Source organism: Caloenas nicobarica, chromosome Z, assembly GCF_036013445.1.
Source record: "Caloenas nicobarica isolate bCalNic1 chromosome Z, bCalNic1.hap1, whole genome shotgun sequence".
Taxonomy (NCBI): Eukaryota; Metazoa; Chordata; class Aves; order Columbiformes; family Columbidae; genus Caloenas; species Caloenas nicobarica.
Window position 1 is genome coordinate 100,003,220 of NC_088284.1, and position 25,714 is coordinate 100,028,933.

The 25,714-nt window shown below is 38.0% G+C and overlaps 1 protein-coding gene across 9 annotated transcripts in view; it reads left to right on the forward strand.

Annotated features, from left to right (window-relative positions):
- MAST2 (microtubule associated serine/threonine kinase 2) overlaps positions 1-25,714 on the forward strand; it is a 190,092-nt gene that overhangs the window by 125,037 nt on the left and 39,341 nt on the right. For 4 of the 9 annotated variants that reach the window (XM_065657739.1, XM_065657742.1, XM_065657745.1 and 1 more), the window contains 6 exons: positions 4,930-5,005; positions 7,464-7,484; positions 10,038-10,116; positions 14,494-14,648; positions 22,603-22,678; positions 23,972-24,181. In XM_065657739.1, coding sequence (XP_065513811.1) covers positions 4,930-5,005; positions 7,464-7,484; positions 10,038-10,116; positions 14,494-14,648; positions 22,603-22,678; positions 23,972-24,181 — 617 coding nt within the window. The remainder of the gene's footprint in view (positions 1-4,929; positions 5,006-7,463; positions 7,485-10,037; positions 10,117-14,493; positions 14,649-22,602; positions 22,679-23,971; positions 24,182-25,714) is intronic. The other 5 variants (XM_065657741.1, XM_065657743.1, XM_065657747.1 and 2 more) reach the window with 3 other exon arrangements.

Sequence of the window (25,714 nt, forward strand, 5' to 3'; positions counted from 1 at the left end):
TTGTCTAGTATTTCCATTTTTTGTTCTGATGTTGCATATGGGATTTAAAACTATTAATTAAAAGGACATCCTTTGTGACCTCCAAGAGTAACTAGTAAAGCACAGGAAGATAAATTGCTTGTAATTTGAGTTCTCTACCTGTACTATATTTAGGAGTATTCCCTGGGAAAATAATTTATTCAAGAGACAAAAGCAGATGAAATTTAGAGTAGAGTCACAAATATTTTCTTAAGAAATATCATATGTGAGATGTGAATCTGAGAACAGGCTGTGATATTTGTTTAGTATTTGAACAGAATCTATGAATGTGTTTGTTCAGACACATACACTGATCAGTTACAAAGAAATGCTGGAGCCGCTCCCTGGCCTCTTTTGTCTCAAACACTCTCTTAATGCCCATTCTGATCCTCTCTGATGAATCAAAGGAACAGCAAGCACGCACAGAAATCAGGGAGGCTTTCTAAAATGTTTCTGTTCAGAAACCACTCTAAAAATGAAGTCCTGGATCGCACTAGCCTCAGGAGTTATTCTGTATGTAATGTGAAAGTCAGTGGGTGTGATGCAGCACAGTTGACTGTCCATCAGGCAAACCTGCCTCTTCATGAACACTGATCCAGGCACATACACTTACTGTCTGAAACAGCATCCAGAGAAGGTGCCAGGCAATTTCATATCGTAGAAAATTCAGAGTAAAAGTAGTAATTGAGAGGTCTCAATATTTGAGATGGAAGTACATCCAAACGTTTTAACTCTGCCATGAATTCACTTCTGATTCAGAAACACCTGATGGATTTGAAGTGTGCTCATTCAGTTTTCAAACTGTATGAAATAACATTTTCCAAAATGAGCTGGGACCTTGGTATAGAAAGCTACAGCTAGTTAACGTTCTCACAAAGTCACTGATTGTTTAGTCACCTGAACATGGATTGAAGTGCCCCATTTTAGAAATACAGGTTTGAAAAATTACCTTTTATTGTAAATTCTTTTTCTTTCAAAATCAGAGGAAAAAATACATACACATATATTCGTTACATTTGTTTTTATTTGTTCGAATCCATTTTTTAAAATCTGAAAATTACAGAGGGTATGCACAGTACACCTGTTAGAACATACACATCCTGAAGTTGATTACTAAGTTACCATTAAATGACATTTTAAAATTAAAAGCTTAGAATCAATCAAAGAAGCAACATCATCTTTATAATTCAGCAGGAAAGAGATAGGTTCTTACCTATCTGATTTCTGAAGTTCAGGCTATTTTAAAATTTACTTTCCACACTGGTGAAGTAGCCAGGTTGCTCACTGGCTTCCAGTGGAGACACTTGTCACCGATGGGACCTTCGTCCTGCTCCCATCTGCAATGGCTGGTGGAGGGAGCTGCTCACAGGCAGCATTGGGGCACTCAATGAAGTTATTCTGCTCTTACACTGCAAGTTCAGTTCCACCTTCTGGCAGAAAAATGGCTGTTACTAAGGCGTCTATTTATTTATTATTTTTTGAGTGGGCAGAGTATGTAACATACCACTCTAGATCCTGCCCTAGTTGTCAGAGGTGTGATTCATCAGCATTTCATGTGTGTGATTCTGTGGCGTTCATTACGTATGAGACCAGTGGTAAACAGGGTGCTTATGCTTTTTTTGGTCATTTTAAATTTTGTGTGTGCTGGAAGGCAGCTGATTCTGTAGCATGCAAGATCTTTAGCTGCTTCTGTTAATATTCAGCAAATAATGCTAGTATATCCTACATAGAAGACCACAACAATTTTGTCTTTTTTTTTTTTTTAAATTTATTTTTTTAAAATGAATCTCAGAAGCAGGTTTTACAAAATGGTTCTGGTGTGAGTTTTCGGACTCATTACTTATCCGATGAATGTCATGTTTGTAGATTATACCCGAGACTTTTATCTATCTATTGCCCACAAGGTCCGTTTTTATATTTTGAGGGTAGTGGATATACAAATGCCTTGGCTGCATCCTTCTCCCTGTGTCCGGAAAAGGTAAAGGTTCATGCCTGAATTATTAATGTTCGTGTAACTGTGTTGATTTACCTAATGGGCAATCATTCTGTGTAACAGCCTCCCTTGAGACAGAGTAGTTTCAGGTTCAGTAGTAGCCAACTATAACCCTTGAGCAATAGGGGAATTCACCTTTTCTAACAGAATAAATAGGGTTTCGATCAGCTTTGGTGCATGAGACCATTGCACTAAGGCTTCTCTTATTAAATTTCCTTCAACTAGAGCAGATGCAGCAGTACTTGGAAATTTTAGGGAAAGTAGTAATTCCCCTTCTCCCTGCTGTTGTTTTAAAAGCTTCACCCAGACTTGAATTGAGTAGAAAAACTAATTGCTTTTCATTTTAAAACTTGAAGCAACTCACAAGGGATCTAATTAAAATTCCAGTGTCTGGAAGGAAATATGTCATATAAATCTGAAAAAGTAGTTGGTTAAAAATTAGTAGTATTTCTGTACCAGATTGTGCAGGCTCAGAAGTGTTCGAACACCCACATACTTAATTTCAAAATTTAAAAACTGTCATTACCCAATTTGCTCAGTTATTCTGAAATCCTATTTTGATCATAATCTGGAAAGTTTGCAAAAGATTGATGAAGATATAAAAACGCAATGACAGTTCATTGCTTATTTACAACAGCATTGGGCAACGGGCTTTTTGTTCAAGAAGATCATCATGACACAGTAGGGTTCATTGACAGTAAAGCCTGAAAAATGGGAAGGTTCCCACCGCAAGTGGCAGCCTTTCTTGCTTTGTTAGAAGAGCTACACAACCACGGAGAGGCCTCATTTCTGCCGTGTTCCCTCCTGATCTAAAATGCTCTTTCGGTTTTCTGCCGGCAAGTGAATGCTGACCCTGACTCTAGCCACGTGCTGCTGCCAGGACACGTGTGTCCATGCACCATCGAGTTGTTCACTTTGTGGCTCTCGTAGCCTTCTTCCCTCTTTCTTGTGAGCCTGCAGTGCCATCTAGACCATCAAACCACTTGGTCGTCTTTAAATTCAAAAGCAGTATGGTGTCTCTATTTTTCCACTGTGACCATAAGAATTAAAACGCGTACAAGCTTAACAAATGAAGCACCAAAAATCATCCAGTAATTGATTTCTGATTACTCTCTCCCCTTCCCACTTGGGATATACTGGGAATGGGTTAAATGGTATCCAGTTTTGGATTATGTTATTCAGACTTGCATTGTGTTACATTACACTGTGAACTTGTTAGTTCTTTACTAACAATAAAAAAGAAAACCAAGCCAAAGGAAAACAAACCTGTTGCTCAAACCCTTTGTTTTTAATTTAGTTTGCTCTTGATGACGCAGATTGTGGAGTGGTCTGGAATTCATTTACCTCTGCAGTTCTCTTATCACCCCTTGACACGTTACATCAGCCTGGGGCTGCTTTAATCTCAACCAGCTGCTGTTTTTCCCCTCGTAGACTTGTAGAGCAGGTGGAGTTTGCTGCGCCGTGGCCATCCGCATCCCCCAGCCGGTGCCAGCTTGTTGTCCCTGTCCCCCGGCGCGGGCCAGCCTGCCAGGCGCACACCTCGCTCACAACAGCTCGCGGAGAGATGCTGCTGCAGGTCTTTGTTGAACCGTTTGTATAGCTGGAGTGTGAATGAATGGTACCTTCAAGTGAGCACAGTGCTTATATTCTGCTTGTGCTCAGTGTAACAGTTAAGGTGCGTGAATAACGTGGGTTGAAATTCAACTTAATTATAAGCTTCGGTACAGTGCTGGATGGGACTGTAACCTCACAAACGACGCTGGCTTTGGGGGGTGAGCTGGACACCTCGTACTTCTCCTGAAAGAGAGACGAGTCCTTTGCAGATGACTCATCATTGATGTTTGACTTTGCAACATGACTTTTAAAATAAATCCATTTTATATGGGATCTAAATTTGAAAACATTTCTGATGACCACAGTTATATACCTTGCAGTGTATTGCTTGTCCAGTATCTATTTAGTTTTCCTGCTCTTATTTTAATGCTGTTTTATTGTCTGTGCACAAAGAAATTGCTGTTGACATATATTTGCTATGTATAGTTTCTCTTTTATGCTTTTATTAAGTATCTGAAAGAGCAAACCACTTAAGAATATGCCCGATAGGAAGCACACTCGCTGACATGAAGCTTCTAATTCGTCCATAACTTTCAAAGTTTTCTGCAGTTAGTCTGTAAATGTTTCTGGCTTTCAAAAGGGCTTTCTATGAAATGGTTGCTTTTTCCTTTGATACAAAATACACTCCAATATACCACTTACCAACCATATACTTAACACATCATATGACAAAGCCCAGAGAAAGTATTATTGTGCCAAGTGAAAATTAAGTGTTATTTTTCCCTAGCTCTATAAATTCACTGGAACTTTCATTTTCATCGTAGAAGTATTATTTCAGAAAAGTGGTAGTTAGGGTGAATGCTGATATATTATAGCCTGATCATCTTACATGTGTATAGTCCTTTTATTATCATGTGCAGTTCCTTTAGTTTTCCCCAGTAAATTTTGCATTCAGCCTTGACATGCATTGTGAAGAAATACTTTCTTACTATTTATTATTCCCGAAACTGTCATCTATGTCATTTCTAACTCTGGTTTTTCGTTGAGAAGTGTTAAGAAAAGCTTGTATGTAGAAATTATTGCAAAATTTTAGACTATGTTGTGTATATGTGATACATTACTTACCTGAAAGTAAGAAAGAGAACATACACCTTAAATGTTTTTAAAGAGGGAAAATACTGATACATCCCTACAGAACATTTCTTTAGCAAACTAATGATCAAAGACTCAAAGCTCCATATTTTCAGTTATTTGTGACTACAACTTGCAGTTCAAAGTCTTTCTGCACAGTGAAAACTTACTCCATTTGTTGCAAATGCGAATGAAATGTTTTTGGGTGGGTTTTTTTTTACTTTCTCAAACAGGTAGCAGCCCTTTGGACAGTCCCAGGAACTTCTCTCCAAATGCACCTGCTCATTTTTCCTTTGTTCCTGCCCGAAGGTAAGGCAGGATCTATTCTCTTTGGACTGGCAAGCTAATAGTCTATAAACTTTTCTTTTAAAATGGCCTATGGGTTAGAAGGGGTTTTTGTTGTGTTTCACTTTCTCTGATGTTTCCCATTTTATTTTATTTTGTTTTACTCTTTTTGGTTTACATCTTGGCAGCACCCAGAATGTATTAGCTGCTCTTCAGACCTAGAAGAAGATAAAGTAAATTAAGTAGTCAATAGTGCCTAGGGAGGAGGCACTGTTCTCCCAGAAGGATGACATGTAGGGCATATGATATAACAATTAATTTAGTCATAATGACATTAAAACTAATTATGATTAGGATGATAGTATCTTAGTTGTGGTCCTAGATGTTCTTTCCACTGTATAACTGAGGTGTATTTAAAGTGCACCGATCTTCTTCGCTATGTTTGCACAAAGACGTAAACGTACCTAAAATGAGGTGTGTGTGACTGTGTGTGCATTCGTGTGCTGCCTTCTGGCTGGTGGCAGCTTTTTAGTCTCCTCTATTGTCCTGGGCATTGGTGTCAAGAGTATATTATTGATCTAATGAGGAAAATAGCTGATAATTGAAATTGCAAGTCTACAGGAACCTCTAGAAGAGGAGCAGCATTGAGAGACCTGAATGTGAAGCTCTGATGTGTCCTGCAGCGAATGCAAGACAAATGCTGGTCATGCTGTGTATGGAACTGGTGGAAAGAAATCTGATACTGTAGTGATGAATTTAGGGTAAGGAATAGCATAGAAAGAATAAAAACAGCTGGGAGAAGCAGACAAATGGTATATTGAATGTTGTATCTCAGCAGGTAGGCAGAAATGGATAATCATACAGAAAGTTAAATTTTGTGGAGAAATAAAAAAACAGGAAAAAAAGAGAGATCCCAAGCAGGGTTTGGGCATAGTAGCAGGATTATTAGATATTTTGGATTTGCTAAACTCTGCCTTGGCTGAAAAAACCCCAATCTGTGTTAAAATGATCCGAGAATGGGAAACGTGATCATCTTGAGAAGAAGTAAGTTTTCTGAGAATGACAGATTTAGATTGAGGGCTAGTTAGGAAAAGGACAGGTCTTAAAACTTCAAAGAACAACAAAGGTTTAGGATTTGATAAAATAAAGTACACGCTGTTTCTGGATGGCAGGTAAATCCAGGAGTGTTTCTCCATTGGGTGATTTGCTAGAAGACCTGGTGTCCTTGAATGCTGTTTGAAGTAGACTTTGGTCTTCAGGTTTTATGTAAGAAAAACTATATAATGGCATGTCAAATGTGACAGACTGGATGTATTTTCCTGTTGCCTCAGAGTGAAAGAATAGTGGTTTACCTGCTGGTAAAACAATTCAAATGGACTCATGGCATCCACCTTTATTTTTAAAGAGATATCTGAGCCTGATCTGGGCATATTCAATAAGTTCTGTTGAAGTCAACTGAATTTTTACTAGTTTTCACAGTATCTGGAGTTCTGGACCCTGGAACGTAAGAGGAAAATTGCAGCTGAAACCATTGGCAAAACTTAACATAATTTTACAACATCATGTTTCAACTTCATGTTTCAGTACCATAGCTTTCTAAAATTTCAAGCAGCAAATAATTGTTTTAATAATAAATCTCTGAAGAGTGCTCTTTCATACTTCTCCACTTTTTTTGATTTTTAAAGATATCGATGAATAAAGGTTGAGTATGTCCTGTAGAATGCTGTAGTTCATTTTTCAGTATGCATTTTGTTTTGTATACTTTTTCTATCGTTGAACACTTAAGCACAGCTTGTTTTATAAAATTGTTTCTATTTTCTATTATACTTGCATTACACCCTGAATAGCTATGCCAGCAGTACTGATATGTATTTATTAAATTATTACATAGTGGTATCAGAAGAACTTCTGTATGATGGTATTGAGTAATTGGAAGTGTGATGCTCTGTTACCCTGGACAAATGAATATTTCACTATATCCCTTTGATTGGTTTTGCTTGGGTCTTAAGAGATGGTTCTTACCTGATTTCTTCCCATTGCCATCACAGTGATAATTTGTTGCTGATTTTCCGCTTTTTATATTTTGTGTAATTTCTTCATTTATTATCCTGTTCGGACATTGTTTGTGATTTCCGTTCTTTCATTATAGCCCTGTGATGAGTTGATTCTTGGGACGGAGTAGGAAACACATTTGGAAAACTCATTTTATTGTAAAGCCAAGTTCACTATAATATACTGCAAGATTGTCCTTAGTTTGAGTGGTGATTAATCATAAATCCTTTGCTAGATACCCTTTCAATGATTGCATCATAGTCACAAAGTAGGCATGTTCAGGAGTGAATATGGTTAATTCTGTCCATATTCACTAAAACTGATCTTAGGGGAATACCAGTAACAAAAGGTGAGGGTTTTTTTCAGAAATCTCATGTGCATCTTTTCCCTCTCCCTCTCTCACTGTCATTGTACAATTTCTTCCCTACAGCCACGGCCACAGAGCAGACAGGTAACGAGTGTCCCATTTGCTGCTGTTTGTGTGTGTGAACTGTGCTCTGTGCAGCTCAGCCTGGGGCCCTAACATGTCTGTGCTGTCAGAACCCCATTTAGACATTAAGCTTCTATTCTTTGGTAACCAAAACTGGAAATCTTTGCGTTTTGGCTTAAAATGATACACAGTTAGTGCTCTGGAGAAGATGCATTGTTCTTCTAGCACCTTTTTGTTTTGAAATTGATCTGCCGTTCATTGAATAGCATTTAACTGCCATAAAAATGCCTCCTTAATTAACAAACACATCATTTTAAAGGCAAAAATTTTTCTTCACACGTTTTTATTATCCTAGCAAAGGTTCTATAACAAATAAAATAGAAGACCTAAAAACTTATTTCCAAGTATCTTTTCCTGAAGCAATATTGCATGAGGTCTCTCTAAAAGTATCTTTGTTAAAAAGGCACCAAGTAACTTTGAAATGTTTTGCGTACATACAGGAGGAATTTTAAAGTCTTTCTCATTGCTTTTGCTTTGGAAGATTTCTACTCATGTCTCGCTTCTTTCTGCTAGACTAGAGCTGGTACCTGTTGTCCTGACTGCTTAGCACATTGCTTGCCTAGATTGCATCAGCACAAAATAGCCCAAGCATTAAGAGGTATCCTGTAATTTTCTAATTGGGAAACATAACATTTTTTAACTTTGTGAAAATTACAATTCCAAAGTAATTTCAATACACAATTTAGGCAACTCAGTAAAAAAGGGATTAAGCTTTCCTTTTGCAAAAAGCGAGTGTCTTGTGCATTTCTGTCTACTGTTGGAGGAGACAGAAACACACTGTCTTGCTTGGGGACTGAGAGTCCAAACAGAGGTTGAATCATTGACCTAAATATTTCCCCAGTAGTCCTGTATGTTACAAGAAGCTGAATGAAGATATTTGAAGTTTGGTGTTCAGTCGCTAACCACATCATGCAATGACTTCGTAATGCTGATATTCGTTGTTTTTCGGGGTTAAGAAAGGAATTTCATTTCTCTTGGAATTTTTTGAGATTGTTCTTTTACATGTAATTGTTTTGCCAAAGAAAATATCACCTGTGGCTAAATGGGGTTTAGCTATAACATATGCATGCAATAGAAATCTGTGTTACAGCTTGCCTTTTTTTTTTTTTCTTTTTAATGCATGAAGCATGAGTCTTTTAGAAAACTCTCTTGACATAATATTCTTTCAGTGGTGTAGAACGGTGAGTTTATTTCCCTCTGTTCTAAGATAGATGGCAAAGAGCAGCCGTGTGTATCAGTGCCTGAAAATAAAAGGAACTAGAGCTGGAAAAAAATAATAGGCATTTATTTCTGGTTGTGCGTGGAACTTTTTTCTGAGGATGAGGCTTCATGGGTGTGGATAGTGGGATGAGAAATATTACTGTGAAGATGATAACAGTTGAGATTTTCATAAGCACTAAGCACTATTTCAGACCTGTACCAAACATCCTATTTTATAATGCACTTGCATAAATATACTGTATCCATGTGTAAGTTAGAAAAATGAACTGTTCTAATTCACCTTCACTTTATGGCGTGTTACTGATAATCTGCTGTAATAAAAGAAACAAGCAAATGGAAACTGATGTGAGAAAGAGACTTCTTTAACATCCATCCCATTGTGCAACAGGACACATTTGTCCATTATAGGACACAAAATGTGTGTGAGACTGAAATGAAGTCGGGGGCAGAAAAAGCGCTGTGAGACTGAGCTGGAAGTAGTTCAGCTTCTGGCCTCACCAAGGCAGGTTTGGGTGGGAGAAGAGGGTTTCAGGTAGGGCAATACTGGTTCTTCTCAAAGGATTTGTATAGTTCCTCAGTTTTGGCGTTAGTAAAACAAGACCTTTTCTGCAATATCTCCAGGATGTTTTGACTATTTTCCCTGAGGATCATGATTCTTGGCTATGATAGGGAAATAACTGTTAATATTACATTGACTGGAGGAGAAAGAGACCCTAGATTAGATTTCTGTGATTTCTGTCTCCTGTATTTTGAGTGGACTTCTTGGCTCTCCTCAGATCTGTAGTGGATTTAATTCACCAGGTGTGTCAAGTGATGTGCTAGGCTGAATGCCTTCTGACTAGGTAAACAGACGATTCCTCTTTCAGTTGATTCTTGATTGAATATGTTTATTTTCCACAATTTTAAACTTTATTTGGAAGACAAGGAACTGCCTAAGTAATTATCTTAGGCATGACTGTCTTCAAATAAGTTTGAAATGAGCTGATATCCTTTGTCTGTTTTATAAACTCCAATTTTTGCACAAATGGTAACATTTACAAAGCATCTACTTAATGCAGGAATCTGATGCCTATTTGCTTTATCTTTTCCAGGGTCACTTACTTTTGCTTTTAAAACTTACCCTAGCTGCTTTTTTGCAAAGGTCATTATAATAGGATGCCTGATTTATCTGAATAACCTGAGACTTTAATAAAAATGTGAGGTTAAGAGATCTTGGGGAAAAAATGCTTATTTCCCCCAAGAATTAGCCACAACGTATCCCTGACAGTAATTTCCCTTACTTCTTTTCCCCAGAACGGATGGACGCCGCTGGTCCTTGGCCTCCCTTCCTTCATCTGGATATGGAACAAACACTCCCAGTTCAACAGTTTCAGTAAGTGACACAGACTTTTCCAAGCAATTCAGTTTGTACAAATACACCCTAACAAATCAGCTTCTGAGTCTTTACTAAAAAATCTGATCTTTCTTCATTGTTTTGCTAACATTATTTAATATACTAATTATTTTAAAAATTATTTTAGTTATTAGTTCTGCTGCTTTTTCCTCCATTTCCCAGCTCCTATCATCTTGCACTTTGCCTTAGCATTGGTGAAATCCCAGTGCAGCAGTTGGCTCGACTGATCAGTTGAGAGGTCCAACGTCCCAGAAGTGGCAGGACTCTAAGAGATAGTACAGAATTACTAGCCAGCTCTCAGCTTTTTTATAATTGGGAAATGAAATCCTCGTCTGCTTTCAAGTTCTTAGTATGAAAACCTCTCCTATCAGGCCAGCAGAAAGAAAAAACGATAATCCACATCTGTTACTCAACTCCAATAATTTGAACTTCCTAATGAAGCTTTTTAGTTTTTACACGTCATTAGAAAGACTGGCTGCAGGTTGCTTGAGTTCTGCACTTTCAAAAGGCTCGTATGTCATTAACAGCAGTAAGGCAGCAGCACCCTGTTAACCCTTGTAACTCTCAGGTACTTCATGCAATGAATCTTATTCTTTAGTTTATGTGAACTAGACGTTGTGGTTCTGTGTGTAACAAGCTTTCAAAGCCAAGCATAGAAAAATTAGAAATGCTAAGGCTACTTGTATAGACGTAACATAACACACTTTTGAATGTGTGTTATGGTGTCTTCAACTGTGTGGTCACATAGAAAGCATTGGTTCAAATGGCGTGAGTATTATAAGTAAGTAACAGAAAATGGGGTGGTATAATGAGAAGCGTGAAGTGATAGTCATATGTTGATCTGCAGATCTGCAGATCATATGTTGATCTGCACTTTCCTGCAGAAAATAGATTAAAATCTGCAATTCCAAGATATTTTTTTTTGAAATGGCCGAGTCTCTCATCTCTTGTTCTTTTGCTTGTTCAGGGTTACAATCTCAGAAAGACAGTGAAACGGGTTGTGTAGTAAGTAGTGATGCAATTCTTGGAGCTATTAAACTTAGTATTTCTAAGCCAATCCTACTTACTACTTGTCTATGACAATACTATTATCATAGTATTTCATAGATTAGAATTAATTGGAATTGATCTGAATAACACCTCTGAAGTTGATAAGCAGTATTGTTACTGCACAGACTTTAAAACTGAAGTAAGAAGTAGTCAAGGGCCTTGTCAAAAGGGCACATTAATGCCACAGATGCAAATTTAACAGAATTTCGGTCATCCATTTAGTGTGAACAGTCCTCAAGATTACATTTCTTTTTCAAGCAAGACAGACGGAAGCCAGTAGGCCTTCTTTATGGTGTAAATATCAGTAGGAAATGAAATATCAAGAAAAGAGTCAGTTCTGTGTTCTGCTGCCCTGAGCTTCTGTATGGCAGTTTGGGCTGACCTGCATCTCTGTGGTCACAGATCAGCTCCTCTACCAACCAGTCAACTGAACAAATCAAGACATTTACCTGGTCTAAGGTCAGTGGAAACCTGTAGATTCTGCTTTGTTTTTTACTTCCAAATGAGGGATGACACTTTTAAAAAATACACGTTTACCCTTTTCATACAAATTATGAAGACCAGATGTATATATGTATCATCAGACCAACACTGAAAAAACTAGAGAAGACCTTCTTTCAAGTTAAATGAATATAAAAGAGTCAGTTGAATGGGCCAATATACAATTATTTTTAAACATCTAATCTGCTACTCTAAATGCAGAGTTAATATATAAGCTACTGTAGTATTAGCTTGGATTTTTTTACTGGTGAAGAGCTGGCTAATTCTGCATCTGTAATTAAGACACCAGGGGGATTTTTTTATTAGTCTGCTGCAAATATTGAATACAGTGATATGATTACTTAGAAATCAATACTTCAGAAGTGTTTCACTTTGCTTTCACACTTTTTCATTGAAAGGTTGTACGCCTTAAGACTGCTAGAGAAGCATTTGGCAAAGAAAAGTCCATTTCTCATTGTGGTCTTTATCATCAGGGCTTTCTTTAATTATTCTCTGGAATTACAACCTTTGTGATCCAATTGCTTTTAAGGAGAGAAGGTAGAGGGAGGATTTTGTTGGGTCATCCCTGAGTTTACCAGCACTGCTTCCCTAATGGTTTTGCTGTTGGGAGACAAAGTTTTTAATGCTTTTTCTATGCTATCAGTTTTGATTTTTTTTCCCCTAACTCTAGTAACTAGTAACTATGCACTAACCTTCCTTAATATGGTAGTTTAGTTTAATTTTGTTTTGAATAAGACATATTTGTAATGCCGAGAGTTGAGTAGCTGCTAATGCAGGTTTGTGAGACGGTCTGTGGTACTTCCTGCTCTATTATTCATCAGGAATGGGATGTCAGCTGACACAAACCTTTTCTTTGAAAAGCGTTGCTGCTTTTTCTTAGGCAGGTACTTCTTCCAGCTCTTTGTATTGTGTAAGACACAAAGACATAAAAGAAACCTCTGAAAGTCAAACAGGCCTTGCATAATTCTGTACTATAGGGAGAAAATCTTTCCTGTGTTTGGCATAAGCAGCGTGCACAGCAGGATAGCTGTGGGCAAAGGGACTATATTAAATACCCAGACTTTCTGTCTTGGCTTCAGTGTGGACTAGATCAGTGTAAGTTGATACACCGTCTGGATAATCATTACTATGTGGACGCTGTGCTGGAGATGATTTCCCGACGTGATCCCTGCACCTAGACCTGCCTGAAGGAAAACATTGGAAGTGGTGGCTTCCAGTTCCACCCATGCCTTGGGGGTTCATGCATGTCCCAAGGCTTTCAAGGGGGTTCATTTCTATAAATACCTCTGCGCAGTGCAGAGGGAGTGGATCTGCGGTCTGGAGCAAATTGTATTTTTATCAAAGAATATGATCTCTAGGTTTATAAGTTCCCACATTCAGATCTCCATCTCAGTCTTGGCTAGAATTCTCTAGATAAGACTGCTAGGACGTGCAATAATCTGCTTAGTTTTAATTCAGTCCAAGTGTAGCTGTTACCTTCTTGACAAATTTGGATGTACCTGTTTTAGGTGATTTAAGAGTATTTTCTCTTTCCTATCAACCATACAAACATGCAGGACTCAATGAAAAGCCTTGTCAGCATTTGGCTTTCATTGCTTGGCCAATACTTCTTAGCTTTCTTTTCCAAAAACCATCAGCAAGTCTAGAAGAGCATGATAGGTGAGTTAAAGCTTTGGTCATACGTATTATATCATGTATAATTTCCTCCTACCAATGCTAGTGGTGCTAGGATGTAGTGCTGCCCAGTTTGAGTGAGGGTCAAGTTTTTCCACTGGAACAGTGTACATAATTCATTTAATCAGATCATTAAGGAGCCTCGGAATATAGACGAGGACGATGTTTTTAACAAGGCCCACTGGTGTTATTCAGTGCTACTCTGGTTATTCAGCACTTCCATTTATTTTTTTTCCCGTTGTTTTTAAAGGGGATTTTTAATTTGTCCTTACATAGCATATTTTCTTGCTTTTGTAAAAGGGAAAGGGCACGGAAAAGTCACACAAGAAAAAATGCATTCATTAGTTCCCCTACAGCTTTTTTTCCCATGGAACATCCAAAATATGTTGTTATTTACACTTCCCACAAGTATTTGTTTTAATCTCAGGTTTCTTGAGGTTCAAGAGTTAAAACAGTTAGACATCATTATCATAGGACGTGTGTCATACAAATGCATCAACTTATTTAAAGATGGATAAGCTGTTTATAAGAAGAAACTCTAATCTTACAACTCTGTAAAGTCAACTACTTTCATTTTATTATTGCCTGCTTGGTTAGAGAAGAAGCCTGATGGGTAAAGGAAGGGAGAAATAAAATCCTGACCATTTACAGTAGGAATTTCCAATGAGAGCCAATTACCAGCAAAAACTCTCATGTCTACACAGCTCCATAGCATTCTGCATGCCAGTGGAACTCCTGAGCTAAGAGAGCATGAGGGAAAAGGAAAGAAAGTTGCTCACCACTCCAGGAACCTCCTTGTTCTTTCCAGAGTAGCGCTGGTACTCACGTACCTTCCTTTCTGTTTCCTGATAGTAAACTACCTGCATGATCAGATGTAACGGTCCCCGAATCAGATGCAACGGTTCCCCAGGCTTCTCCCGAAGTTTTCCTGATCTCACCAGCTCTGTCATTGTACGCAAGGGTTGGCTTAGCCTAACGAGAACAATATAATGAGGCACCTGGTCTGATAAGTAGCTTTCTTTTCCGCTGGAGTGTGCAGTGTTTGGCAGAATCCGTTCCTCTTCCATTCATTAGCTGACCCCTATGCATGCGTTTAGTGCATTTCTTTTCTGTATTTTTTTCTGTACTCAGTCATCATGCTCATCTCAGGAGAAGCTGCACCAGCTGCCCTTTCAGCCCACGGCAGATGAACTTCATTTCCTGACAAAGCATTTCAGTACCGAGAGCATCACTGACGAGGAAGGGCGCCATTCGCCAGCCTTGAGGCCTCGATCTCGCAGTCTCAGGTGAGCTTCAGATTGTTTGCTGAATTTTTAAGATGTTGGACACAGGTACTGCATTTCTGTATGTGCTTTCAGATCTAAGAATAGTAATTTGTAGTTGTTTTGTTACGTGTTTTTGAAATTATTATAATCGACATTTGACTCACCTCACCTAATAAGAAAGGATGTTTTTGTTTTTGCATTTGATGCTGATGTTTTGGGTTGCAAAATGGTTTTAGCATAGTCTGTATCTTCGCAATGACTCTATGAAAACATGATCCACAAGCATTTCAGACTAAATCTATAGGAAGCAGATTTCCTTTAATTAAGTTTCTTCTCAGAATTTTGCCACATTAATATAAGCAAGTGGTTACAGTCACTGTTAGTAACTTTTCCAGCAGTGCTTCTGAAGGGTTGTGAAAACTAGAGCAGATGAAGTCAAAACCTTAAATGGAATTGCACCGAAGAGCAATTTTGTAATAGTGCTGAAAACATTTCTTCGCATTAGCAGTTGAATATTTTTTACTGTTGTATCAGAAAATTGGTTGTTCAAAGATAGGTATCCAGGGGTTATTTCCTTGTGCAGTTGATTTTTCCATACTTAAAACCAGAAGCAACTAGAACTTCATCTGTCACAGAATTACAGAATGGCTGAGGTTGGAAAGGACCTCTGGAGGACATCTTGTCCAAACCCCTACTGGAGCAGGTTGCCCAAGACCGCGTCCAGATAGCTTTTTAATATCTCCAGGGACACAGAATCCACAAACTCTCTGGGTAATCTTTCTTGCAGGTGTCTTAACAATTATATGGAATAAATAAAATGTTTTGTATCATGGCAAAAGCCTTAAGATTTCTATGCATTTAGTGCTAGACCAAGTGAATGCAAGTCTAGAGATGCGTGCCTCTGGACTCAGCATCTTGTGAAAGAAAAATGATTTATACAAGCAGGGGACAAAAAGGTGAAGTCTCCCTTCTGCTTCTCATCTGAGGGTGTCAGAGGTGGCTATCTCCTTTAAATTAATGGGCAAGATTCAGGAATTCTGCCAGCTGGAAATACTGAATCTGTGTGCCCAGCTTGGGACCTAGGCCAGGGTTTGTAATAGAAGGAAGTGAAACAGGCCAAGATAATGTAAAAAAACCTGTTCTGAATATTGTGTCGTGGTAGAGCTGGTCTTTCATGATTATTTGTAATTATTTGTATGTTCTAAACTTCAGCACAGGCTGCATGGCAATTGCGTATGGATCTACTAAGTGTAGTTACACAGTAATCTACAGGAGCAGGTATGTACTGTAGGTAGTAGCACATTTAGCCTGTGATCTCCGCAAATTGCCATGTAGTAAAAGACTAGATACATGATTTGTACTAAGTCTCTTGGAACAATAGGCCTACTTGAGTCCTCTTGCTGTCACTCTTAACGCTATCACTGAGTAGCATAACTGTAGCAATACTAATTCTTTATAGATGAGACAACTACTGTAGGTAGACAACAGGTCACTAAAGTAATTATTGTCCTTTCTAACACAGACATATTACTGTTGGCATAACAAAGTATAAGACACTCTTGCTAATGCAAGAATTACATGAACAATAAAATGAAGAGCCCAATTTTATTTTTTTCCTTGTTAATATGGATTATCAGGTTGCTGAGAATTTTACCTCTGTGAGCCAGTTTAAAAGCAAGGTTATCATATAGTAGGTTTATAATTTGTGATGAGCCTAGATTAATTCAGTGTGTCATATAACCATGTGGTTAATCTTCTTCCTCTCTTGGATGCTTTCTCTAGCTCTCTCTGGTTTTCAGTGTGATAATGGCCAGACGTATTGGTATTCCAAAGCTTAGAATGAAGTAATTTAATTTTTCAAACTTACTGTGCCTGATTTGTTTTTCATTTTGCTTATTGCTGGCACTGTGTGACTCTAAAGCACCCTTGCCACTACCAAACATTCATGCTGGCACTTGCACCTCGAAGGAAGTGTTCATATGTCAATCCAACCAACTGGAGCAATGTTGGAGGAGTAAATACCCTCTTTGACAGAGGGTAGTGTGCCCTTGTAAACAAGTACTCAAATATGTGAAGACCAGACCATATTCACTGCACAGCTTGCTTGTTTATTTGCCCACATGATAGAGTTAGCTCACTTGGTGAGAGGATATTTTTACTTAATTAAAAAAAAAAATCCGAGCAGTTAATGTGTTGAAAATTTAGCAGGAATTTCCTAAAAATGTAGTAGTTTCATAACCATTTAATGGTCTTGCTTGATCTGCGTTAATGAAAATCGGATGAACAGAATACATCAGACGTTTTCCTTAATTAGTGATCACCGCTTTGTAATTTAAAGGATAGTCTGATATTTATGACTGATTGTTAACATGTATTCATTTTTCATCCTTTATGACTGCAGCCTTACATGTCTTTTTATGAGAGAGGAACTGGTATTTTGAGATGTCACTGTCAAATACTGGAGGTCTCTGTAACCCAAGATTTTTTAGAAGTATCAGATGATCCTTTTATGCTCCTAGATAGAGAAGAGTATTGCTTAGATGTATCTTTCGCAAAAACTTACTTCTTTGACTAGAAATTTACCATTTTCTTGTATATAGCTGCATATGTTCTGTTCATACAGAGCAGTCTTAATGATCAAACCGGATGAAGAAAGTAGCAAAGAGTATGTTCATGGAGGGTAGCGCTGGCTGATGAACACCGACAAGTTGGTAGCACCTCCATTGCTTGAGTTGTTCTGCCTGTGTGGCTTGAAGATACTCATCACTTAACTCATCATGCCCCAGTTGAAATCCCCTGAATTTCTACACCAAAGAAATGGTACTGGTTCTTTCCAGCTGCTTTCCTGTGCAGGAAGGTGGTAGCCTGAGACCAGCACTGGAATCCAAAAGTGTGATGTGCTTTTAAAGCTGGTTGCTAAAGCCAGAAGACTGTTCTCTCATCCATCTCCAACAGATCCAGTTCTCACATGCTAAATGAAATAACGTATTTCCATGTGACCTACATGGTTGGGTGCTCGTAGTATGTCTGCGGTTGAAGAGAATATGTCTTTATTACCTGCAGAAGTAGTTCTTGAATATAATCTCTCAGCTGTTCTCTTTTTTTTTTCTTTTTAAAAATGGAACCTTCAAATCCTTCAAGTTATTGGCCAACAGAGAGATGCTCAGGCTACATTCACTTTGTTTAGAACAATCCTGGTCTTTACTGAAGATTTTTCCTCCCAGGAGTAAAATGCATGGAGAGTGTGAATTCTTGCTCTAAACTTGGCTTTGTTACTCTTTTTAAGTTAGAGAGGTGCTGCCCTCCATCTTTTCCCAGTTCTCTTTACTGTCGTCCTTTAGCGGTTGCTAACATGTGGGAATGTGTGGTGAAAGAGATAAAAGCAGAGTTAACTAATAGTGACTTCTTCAGGAGCTGCCTTTGTGCAGTCACTCAGCCCACCAATCTGCCCATTTTTCTTGATCTCCTTTCGTATTTTGGTATAATACTGTCTAGGGAAAAAGGGTTGAAGATTGTAGCGGTGATTTTTTTTTTTTTTTTTTTTTTTTTTGTCTGTGTGTGTGTAGTTGAAGTAGATGAGATCATCCTTAATCAAATATGCTCCTTCATCTCTTTGCTGGGTAGTGCTTTTTAAATGCAGTCTTCCAACCTGAGTTTTGACATGCTAGATCCTGCCAGTAAGAATATACAGAGACAACTCCTAGAAAATGCCAGTTGCCAAAAAAGGCTTCTGACAATAAAAAGGAATAGACGCTGTGAAGCCACACTGGCAGCCCACATAGTCCATTTTTATCTTAAAAACTGATCCTGCAGCTTGCAGAGCTCCCTCATCTCACTGCACTGAAACATCAGCTTTACCCATTCGAGTGATCTTAGTGGTTTCATCACTTGGTCTGGAGTAGCAGGCAGCGCTCCCTCCGTGGCTTTGCCAGGGAAGGAGAACAGTTTGTGATTCTGAAGCATAAGACATCTATTTCTAATAAAAATACATTCTAACTGCATTATGGATGATGTTGGTCTCTTTATTTTCTCTCTTCAAGACAGTGGGTTCTGTGAACTCGATTTAAAAGAGCTGTTCAAAGTGATTGGTTTTAAGTTTATTAACTTTTAGTTTCACTCACCTTCTTTATGGTTTTCTATTATGAGGAAAATTGGATGTTCTTATTTGCCCTCTGTACTGCTCATTACTCTAGTGTTTTCTACCTAAAGCAGTCTCAGGTTGCACGCGTTAAAAAGGTGGAGTATTGGAAAGAGATAGTTTTAGCCCCTGTATAAGTCTGTAGAAAGAACTCACTAGTCCTTACTTTGAGAGATTGTGACTGAAATGTATTCCCTCTCCCTTAATGTTCTCTCGTATATCTATACATATTATAATTATTGTTCAGTAATTATGATTTATATTTATAAATATAAAAAAAAATGCACCTTACATGTGTAAGAATGTCACTTCTCGTATAAAGAAGGGCTGAACTGGAAAACAGTTCACTGATACAAACCCAATCACAAATAGTATTTATCCACAAACTAAATGTAGCTGAATCTCAGTGTTTTGTAATAGTGATTTAAAACAATAACAAAGTATGTAAACAAACTCAGAAATTCATTTCAAAGCACTCAGTGCAAAAAACTCTTTACGGTTCAATTTCACCACTTGCTTGTTCCATAAGAAGAAGAATTACTGTATGTCTTGCTTTGCCTCAGATTCCCTTTTCTTATAGCAGCGTGGACTTTCTGTGCTGTTTGGTTATGATTATATGGGAAGAAGGATCTCGATTAAACCTGCATGTGTGGAGTCAAGCAGAGAGGAACTTTTAGCTTCTCTGCATTTTCCTAATAAATACAGCTGTCACAGTGAAGGAAAAATTAGGTATTCATAAACATCTCAGTTTTATTTAGTTACAGTTAAACTTGATTTTGTAAGATTTAAGTTATTACTATAAATGCTATTCTCTGAAATAGCTGTCTGTAAGCTATTTTCAGTTTCTAGCATCCAATAAAAACACATGAGTTTTGACAAGTTGAAGGCTAGAAACCTTTGCGGGAGATAGATGTCACTGAACGTCTACCACCACGTCGCTTCATAAAGTGGAGGGGGGATGAAGAAGGGGAAAAGAGAGAGTAGTTTTTCATTCTGCTGTTAAGCTTAAGGGGACAGATATTATTCTTCTAATGTCTGCTCTGCTGAAATGAAAAGCTCACTGACAATAATCATTTTTTTGACCTACCTATCTACACTAAGAAAAGAGAAGCAGTCTGCTTTTTTCTTAGAATGTTATGCACGTGCACAGTGTGTGTCCTCTGTTTTACACAAAATAATCTGTTCCTTTGTGAGGCTTGAAATGTTAGACTGGTTTAGTTCTGTATATGAATTTTTTGGTGCTATAATAGATGTGTGAAGCTTTCGCATTTGAAAAGCTGTCATGCCAAAAAAAATGTATTAAACTCCTTTTTTCTTTTTTCTTTTTTTTTTTTTTTTTTCTGTCCTAAATTTCCTTTCGTTCTCCCTTGGTGGCATTCTGCTATCTGTCTGGTTCTGGTTTCTTCTTCACCTGGCTGTGTCTCAAAGGTGTTGTAGAGTAACCAGCAGTGCCTGCAGCTGGCCTTTGGTTAGTTAGGCACTTATCCCTCTAATTATTTCGGTAGTTTCTCAGGCTAAGGATCAACATAAAAAATTACGGTGCAGTATATTATGTTGGAGTCTTGCTGTAGTCAGCTAGATGTTTAATTTGACCTGTTACATTGGGCAGATTTTATTTAGAATGACAATTTGAACCTTGAACCCAGGTTTTATCTGGAGTTGCTTGGATGCTCTGTCATTTTAGGTGGTAAAAAGTGGCACTAATCAGCTTCCAAAGACGAGAGACAGAATTGCCAGTGCCCAAGGAAGCAGAGAGATTATCAGTGTTTACTTTCTGGCCAATCAATAGACTCTCGTGCAAAGAGATTACTTTGTTTCAGAATCATAAAACACAAAGGCAAACCCAATAAACTCACATATCATTGTGGTTCTCCTTAAGGAATCACTGCATCTGCTGTCAGGACAGCTCAAGGAGCGTGATCTCTGCATAGCTCTTCATTTCCTGTATCCATATGAATAAAGTGCCTTGAAAGCAAAAGGCAAAACCCCTCATGGTTTATTGTAGCCCAAAGACAGCAAATACTTAAGCATGCACAAATTTTGGTAGGACTACTTTAGCGTTAAAGTATGTGTGCACCTCCATATTTCTGTAGTTAGTATCAAAGGGCTTATATATCCTTGTAACTTATACCTCACTTAAATCACACAAAGAAATAACACATTATAGAAAAATAAATTCTTTAATAACTGTGTTTGCTAAGTTCTTCAGCTGCATGTGAACTGTCAGTAAACAAGTGTTTGTGGCAGATTGTTTGGTCTTAGAGAAGAAAGGGTAAAGATAGCAGGCTATATGTGTGGGGGAATTTGCTTCTAAGTCTGAAATTCAGATGTCCTTACCCTTCTTTTTATTGTGTCATACGTTACATATGAATATAAATGTAAGTTTATTCAAGAAAATTTTCCTTGATTAAAAATAGCTATCTACTAAGCTAAGGGATATATTTTCTTCAAAAATAGTTGATGAAAATGTGTTTTTACTTGGTATCCAAAACATCCAAATCAGTTTTTCTCCTTTAACATAAGGATTCAGTGAGAGATTTAATCTGAAGTGCATTTTCCCAAGCTGAGGGATAAACCTTAATAAAAACAAGACACAATGTAATTCATGGAATTCCAGCACCAGACATGAAAAGAGATTGGTATCACTATATTCCGTGAGCCAGTGAGTTAAATTTTCTTTGAATTGTAAATATATGTTCCCAAAAGAATGTTTTTTCCCTTAAATAGGTTAGCAGCAAGGTAGTAACGGTAATACATTCCAAGTTTAAAATGCATTTATTCCATTTAGATAGATTCATTTCACCCTTCATAAGAAAGTTTAAAATGTTTGAACTCATCCAAGATAAAATTATATTTTTTGACATGGAGAAAGTATTTTTAGCAATATGTAGTACTCTTAAAATCATAAAGACAATGATCATGCAAGATGCCAAATAATTGAAACCTTCACTTGTCTTGAATGTTAAAGCAGGGTAACCAGAGAAATGAGATGCTGCAGGCGATCTTGGAGCTGGGGATTATCTGCATTACCTCACTGAGGCTGTCCTCAGTGGCAGAATGAGTCAGAGCATTGCATACCATCAGAAGTGATGAAATGAGATGCAACTCTTCTTTAAAAAAAAAAAAAAAAAAAAAAATCCAAACAGTAATATAAATGCAGTTTGTCAAGATTTAGTGTCCTGTTCTTTCGTGTGCCTTGAAGTTGCTTGCTAACCTATGCATACATGCATATGCATCCGTGGTGTAACGTGCCTCAAGGGAGTGCAGTTTTCATAGAAGTATTCTGTTCCTATTGCTTGTGGTATTTATATGTAAGATTTAGCTGAATAACACTGCTCGTGCATCCCCCTGTAGTGTGGTATTCTTCAGACAAAGGAAAGCAAGTCATCTCAAGTTCCTTGGTTCATTTTACTCTGCTCCTGTCCAGCACTAGAGACTCCAGAGATAATCGTGATTTCTTCCTGGGCAGGGCTGCTAACACTTCCATGGAGAGCAGTAAGAGAACAAGGGAAATAACAGATATACCTGCAACAAATGCACTGATTTTTTTACATGCTTGTATACTAGGACTTGCATTCACTGAAAATAGGTGGTTTTTTGCCTGAGTTCAGGTGAAGACAGGAGCATTAGCAGTTTTCAGATGAGTTAACTGTGAGGGCTGTAGGTTGCCATTGCTTGCTAGGATTTTCTCTGAAGTTAAGTACCTGCCCATTGCTGAAGTGAAGTCAAAGCTTTGGAAGGGCTACAGTCAGCGTGGCAGCTTTACGACCAGCACTGGATTTTGGAGCTTTTGATGTGATACCTGTAAATGATAACATACTTTCTTTTCTCCTCTAGCCCGGGTCGCTCCCCAATTTCCTTTGACAGTGAAATAATAATGATGAACCATGTGTACAAAGAAAGGTTTCCAAAGGTAAGAAATCACTTTTTTGAATAATGCGTTCAATGAACTTGTGACCAAGCTCAGAATTAATTTGTTGTGCTCATTGGAGAAGGAGCCCAGCTCTTACTTCTGATTTCCAAGTAGTGCAGTTTGTGGAGAGTTTGAAGCTGCCTTCTCTGCTTCACATGTTAATTCTACAGTAGAAGAAATAGAAAAGTTTTTTGTGTTTGTGTATGTGCATCATATTTATTGAATTTCTCATGTCTTTTATTGGCATGACAAATGCTGGCAGGAATGAGAAAGGCCATGCTCTGGCTGCTCAGTCTGTTTATGTTGTTTATGAGGCCAGTGTCTCCATATATTTTTAACTAATCCTTGTCTTTTTCTTTAAATTCCAAATCAGATAAAGGCTGGAAGAGGGATGTTTTGCTTAGTTTCATATATACTTTAAAAAGCCATTTTAGAGTAATTTCAAAATAAATTGAATAACATTCTCTCGTAACTTGTATAACTGCATTAAATTGGCTTTATACTGATCAAAGTAACTTTGGTTTTGGTAAGCTTTCCATTTATATTTTGGAAATGCAAAGTTTTCTTTTAAAGTCATTCCAAATTATACTGGAGGTTTTGGCAAAAGCAAGTTTGCCATTGGGGCTTTTGATACCAGAGAAGCAAGGAAGATAAATTTGGATTTTTAGAAAAGTCAATCTGAATTCAGTCACACTGAAGTGTACTGAAGTGATCTGCAGTGAAAATAAGTGTGTATGGTTTTTAAAAAGCTGAATATTGAAACCTGTAGAATCAAGCTTTGAAAGTTAACATCTTATTGAAATTAGTGTAGAAGATCATGTATCCCAGAGCTGTCAATGTGGCCATTCCTTCTGTTCTACGAGTTGCAAATTAGGTATTTCTCCGGACACAGGATATCAGTGTTTATAGTGACAGAAATGCTGCATGTCTGTTGCTTGGGGCAATGATTTGCAGGTTCCATGGTCTTGCCTAAAAGGTCTGAAAACTGCCTCATATCCTATGTCCTCACTCTGGAGACCCAGGGAGGAATACAGCCTCAGGACTGGGATATTTTTATGGTCATTTGCATTTTCAGTGAGTGTGCTCTGATTAATTTTTGTTGTTTGCTCATGTGAACATAACTTTTGCCTATGGTATGCTATTTTTATTCTCAGCAAAATGCTGTTGTATTGAGGAATATTTTTAAAGCCTAATGCATTTTTGAATTAAGAATGCGTTACTTTAGCACCCTACTTGTTTAAGTTCTGGGGTAGTAAAATATAAGAGTAATTTCTCTTTATTCTGTATTCTTAGGCCACGGCGCAGATGGAAGAACGGCTGGCTGAGTTTATTACCTCTAATGCTCCAGAGAACGTGCTGCAATTAGCAGATGGGGTCCTAAGTTTCATTCATCATCAAGTTATTGAACTGGCCAGAGATTGCCTAGATAAATCACGTGAAGGTCTTATTACTTCTCGGTACTTTTATGAGCTGCAGGAAAACTTAGAGAAACTTCTCCAGGATGTAAGTGCTCTCTGGAAAGTAGAATATATTATTTTGATTGAAACTTTAAACAATAAGCCAGAGCTTTGATTTTAGGAGAGGCAATGCAGACTCCAGGGGAAGGGCAGCGTGTGGGGGTGTCAGAAGATCTGAGTCGTTCCAGTCTGCTGTTGATCCACCATGGGCGGATTTGAGCAAATCACTTCACCTGAGTACTTCGTTTGTAGAAAAGTTCAATATGCATATGAGTAAGTCAGAGCAGTCTTCACCATTTATGAAAATTGGGTTCATCCAGATGAAGGAAATTACTGAACTCTTCTTTCATGTACTTCAAAACTGTGAATGACTTATTAATTACAATAGTACCTTCAAGGAGCAAAAACACCGTAGTTTGTAGTGTTGCTGTAAATTTTTCATAAAAGATATTTTTGAGCTGAACGTAATCCAGTTGTGGGTTTTTCAGTACTTCAATGTGTTCTGTAGTGTTCAAAGCACATGAAAGTACACAAGGGGGCACAATTTTAATGCGTGCTCAATATGCTTCAGCTACTCATTAAAAACTGCTCTTTTCCTTTAAAATGAAAATAATATTAAATGTAAAAAAATATTTTAGAATTTATACTATAGCTGTTGTGAAGAGTCAGTGCTATTACCAGTTGCTGGGTCCAGACCTCTGTTTGGGAATATCTTCCTAATCCTCTGCTTTGATTTAAGGAGATAGCAAGCTGAAAATACTGGATTTATAAAGATCACAGTATCAGATAACAAATACCACTGGGACTCCTAGAAGCAGAGCACCTGAATTAATTTATTTTCTGTGATGATTTTTAATCTATTTAGTGAAGATGTGTTTATGTGTCATTGATCAGTTTGCCAACCCACTGGCATGGATTGCACTAGTTTGTGCACCTCTTCCACTCTTTCCAGACATTAGAAAATGGAAAATGAATGCAAGTACTATATTAATGCACAATTATTTATTATAAAGCTTAATGAGAACTGCAGAATCTTCCCTTATGTCAGTTAAAATCTTTGGCTACCTCATTTATATGGGTGTGGCAGTAATTTCCTTGATATTTGTTATGCATGGGAGAAAAATGACTCATGTTTGTTTTTGTGGTGTTCTGCCTGGATGGGAAGTACAATTTTGACAGATCAAGAGAGGCCAGGAATATCTTTCGAGGGTCTATATGACTGTCTGCCTGTGGGATATCAGTTTACCACTGTGGATGCATTTAATAGTAAGGAACGTGTTTCCTGGTAAAGTTGGTGTGTTTTGGTTGCAGTGCAAGAGTTTCATGATTGATTCCACCATACAGAGCTGGAGAAACTGCATCTGGGCAAAGAAATTGTTCAGTATTAGTGATCTTTAAAGGAGAGGAAAATGTTTCTGGAGTTTGAAAGTGGCAGCGTAGACCTCCTGGGCAGGATGGGCATCACCCAGCTGTAGCTGCTGGGCCCAGCGGTGGCTGGTGGGGCCCGTGAGCCGTCCTGCGTCTGCGGGGCAGGACCTGGGGCTGGCCCTGGGGAGGGGGCGTGAAGGAGCATCTGCCA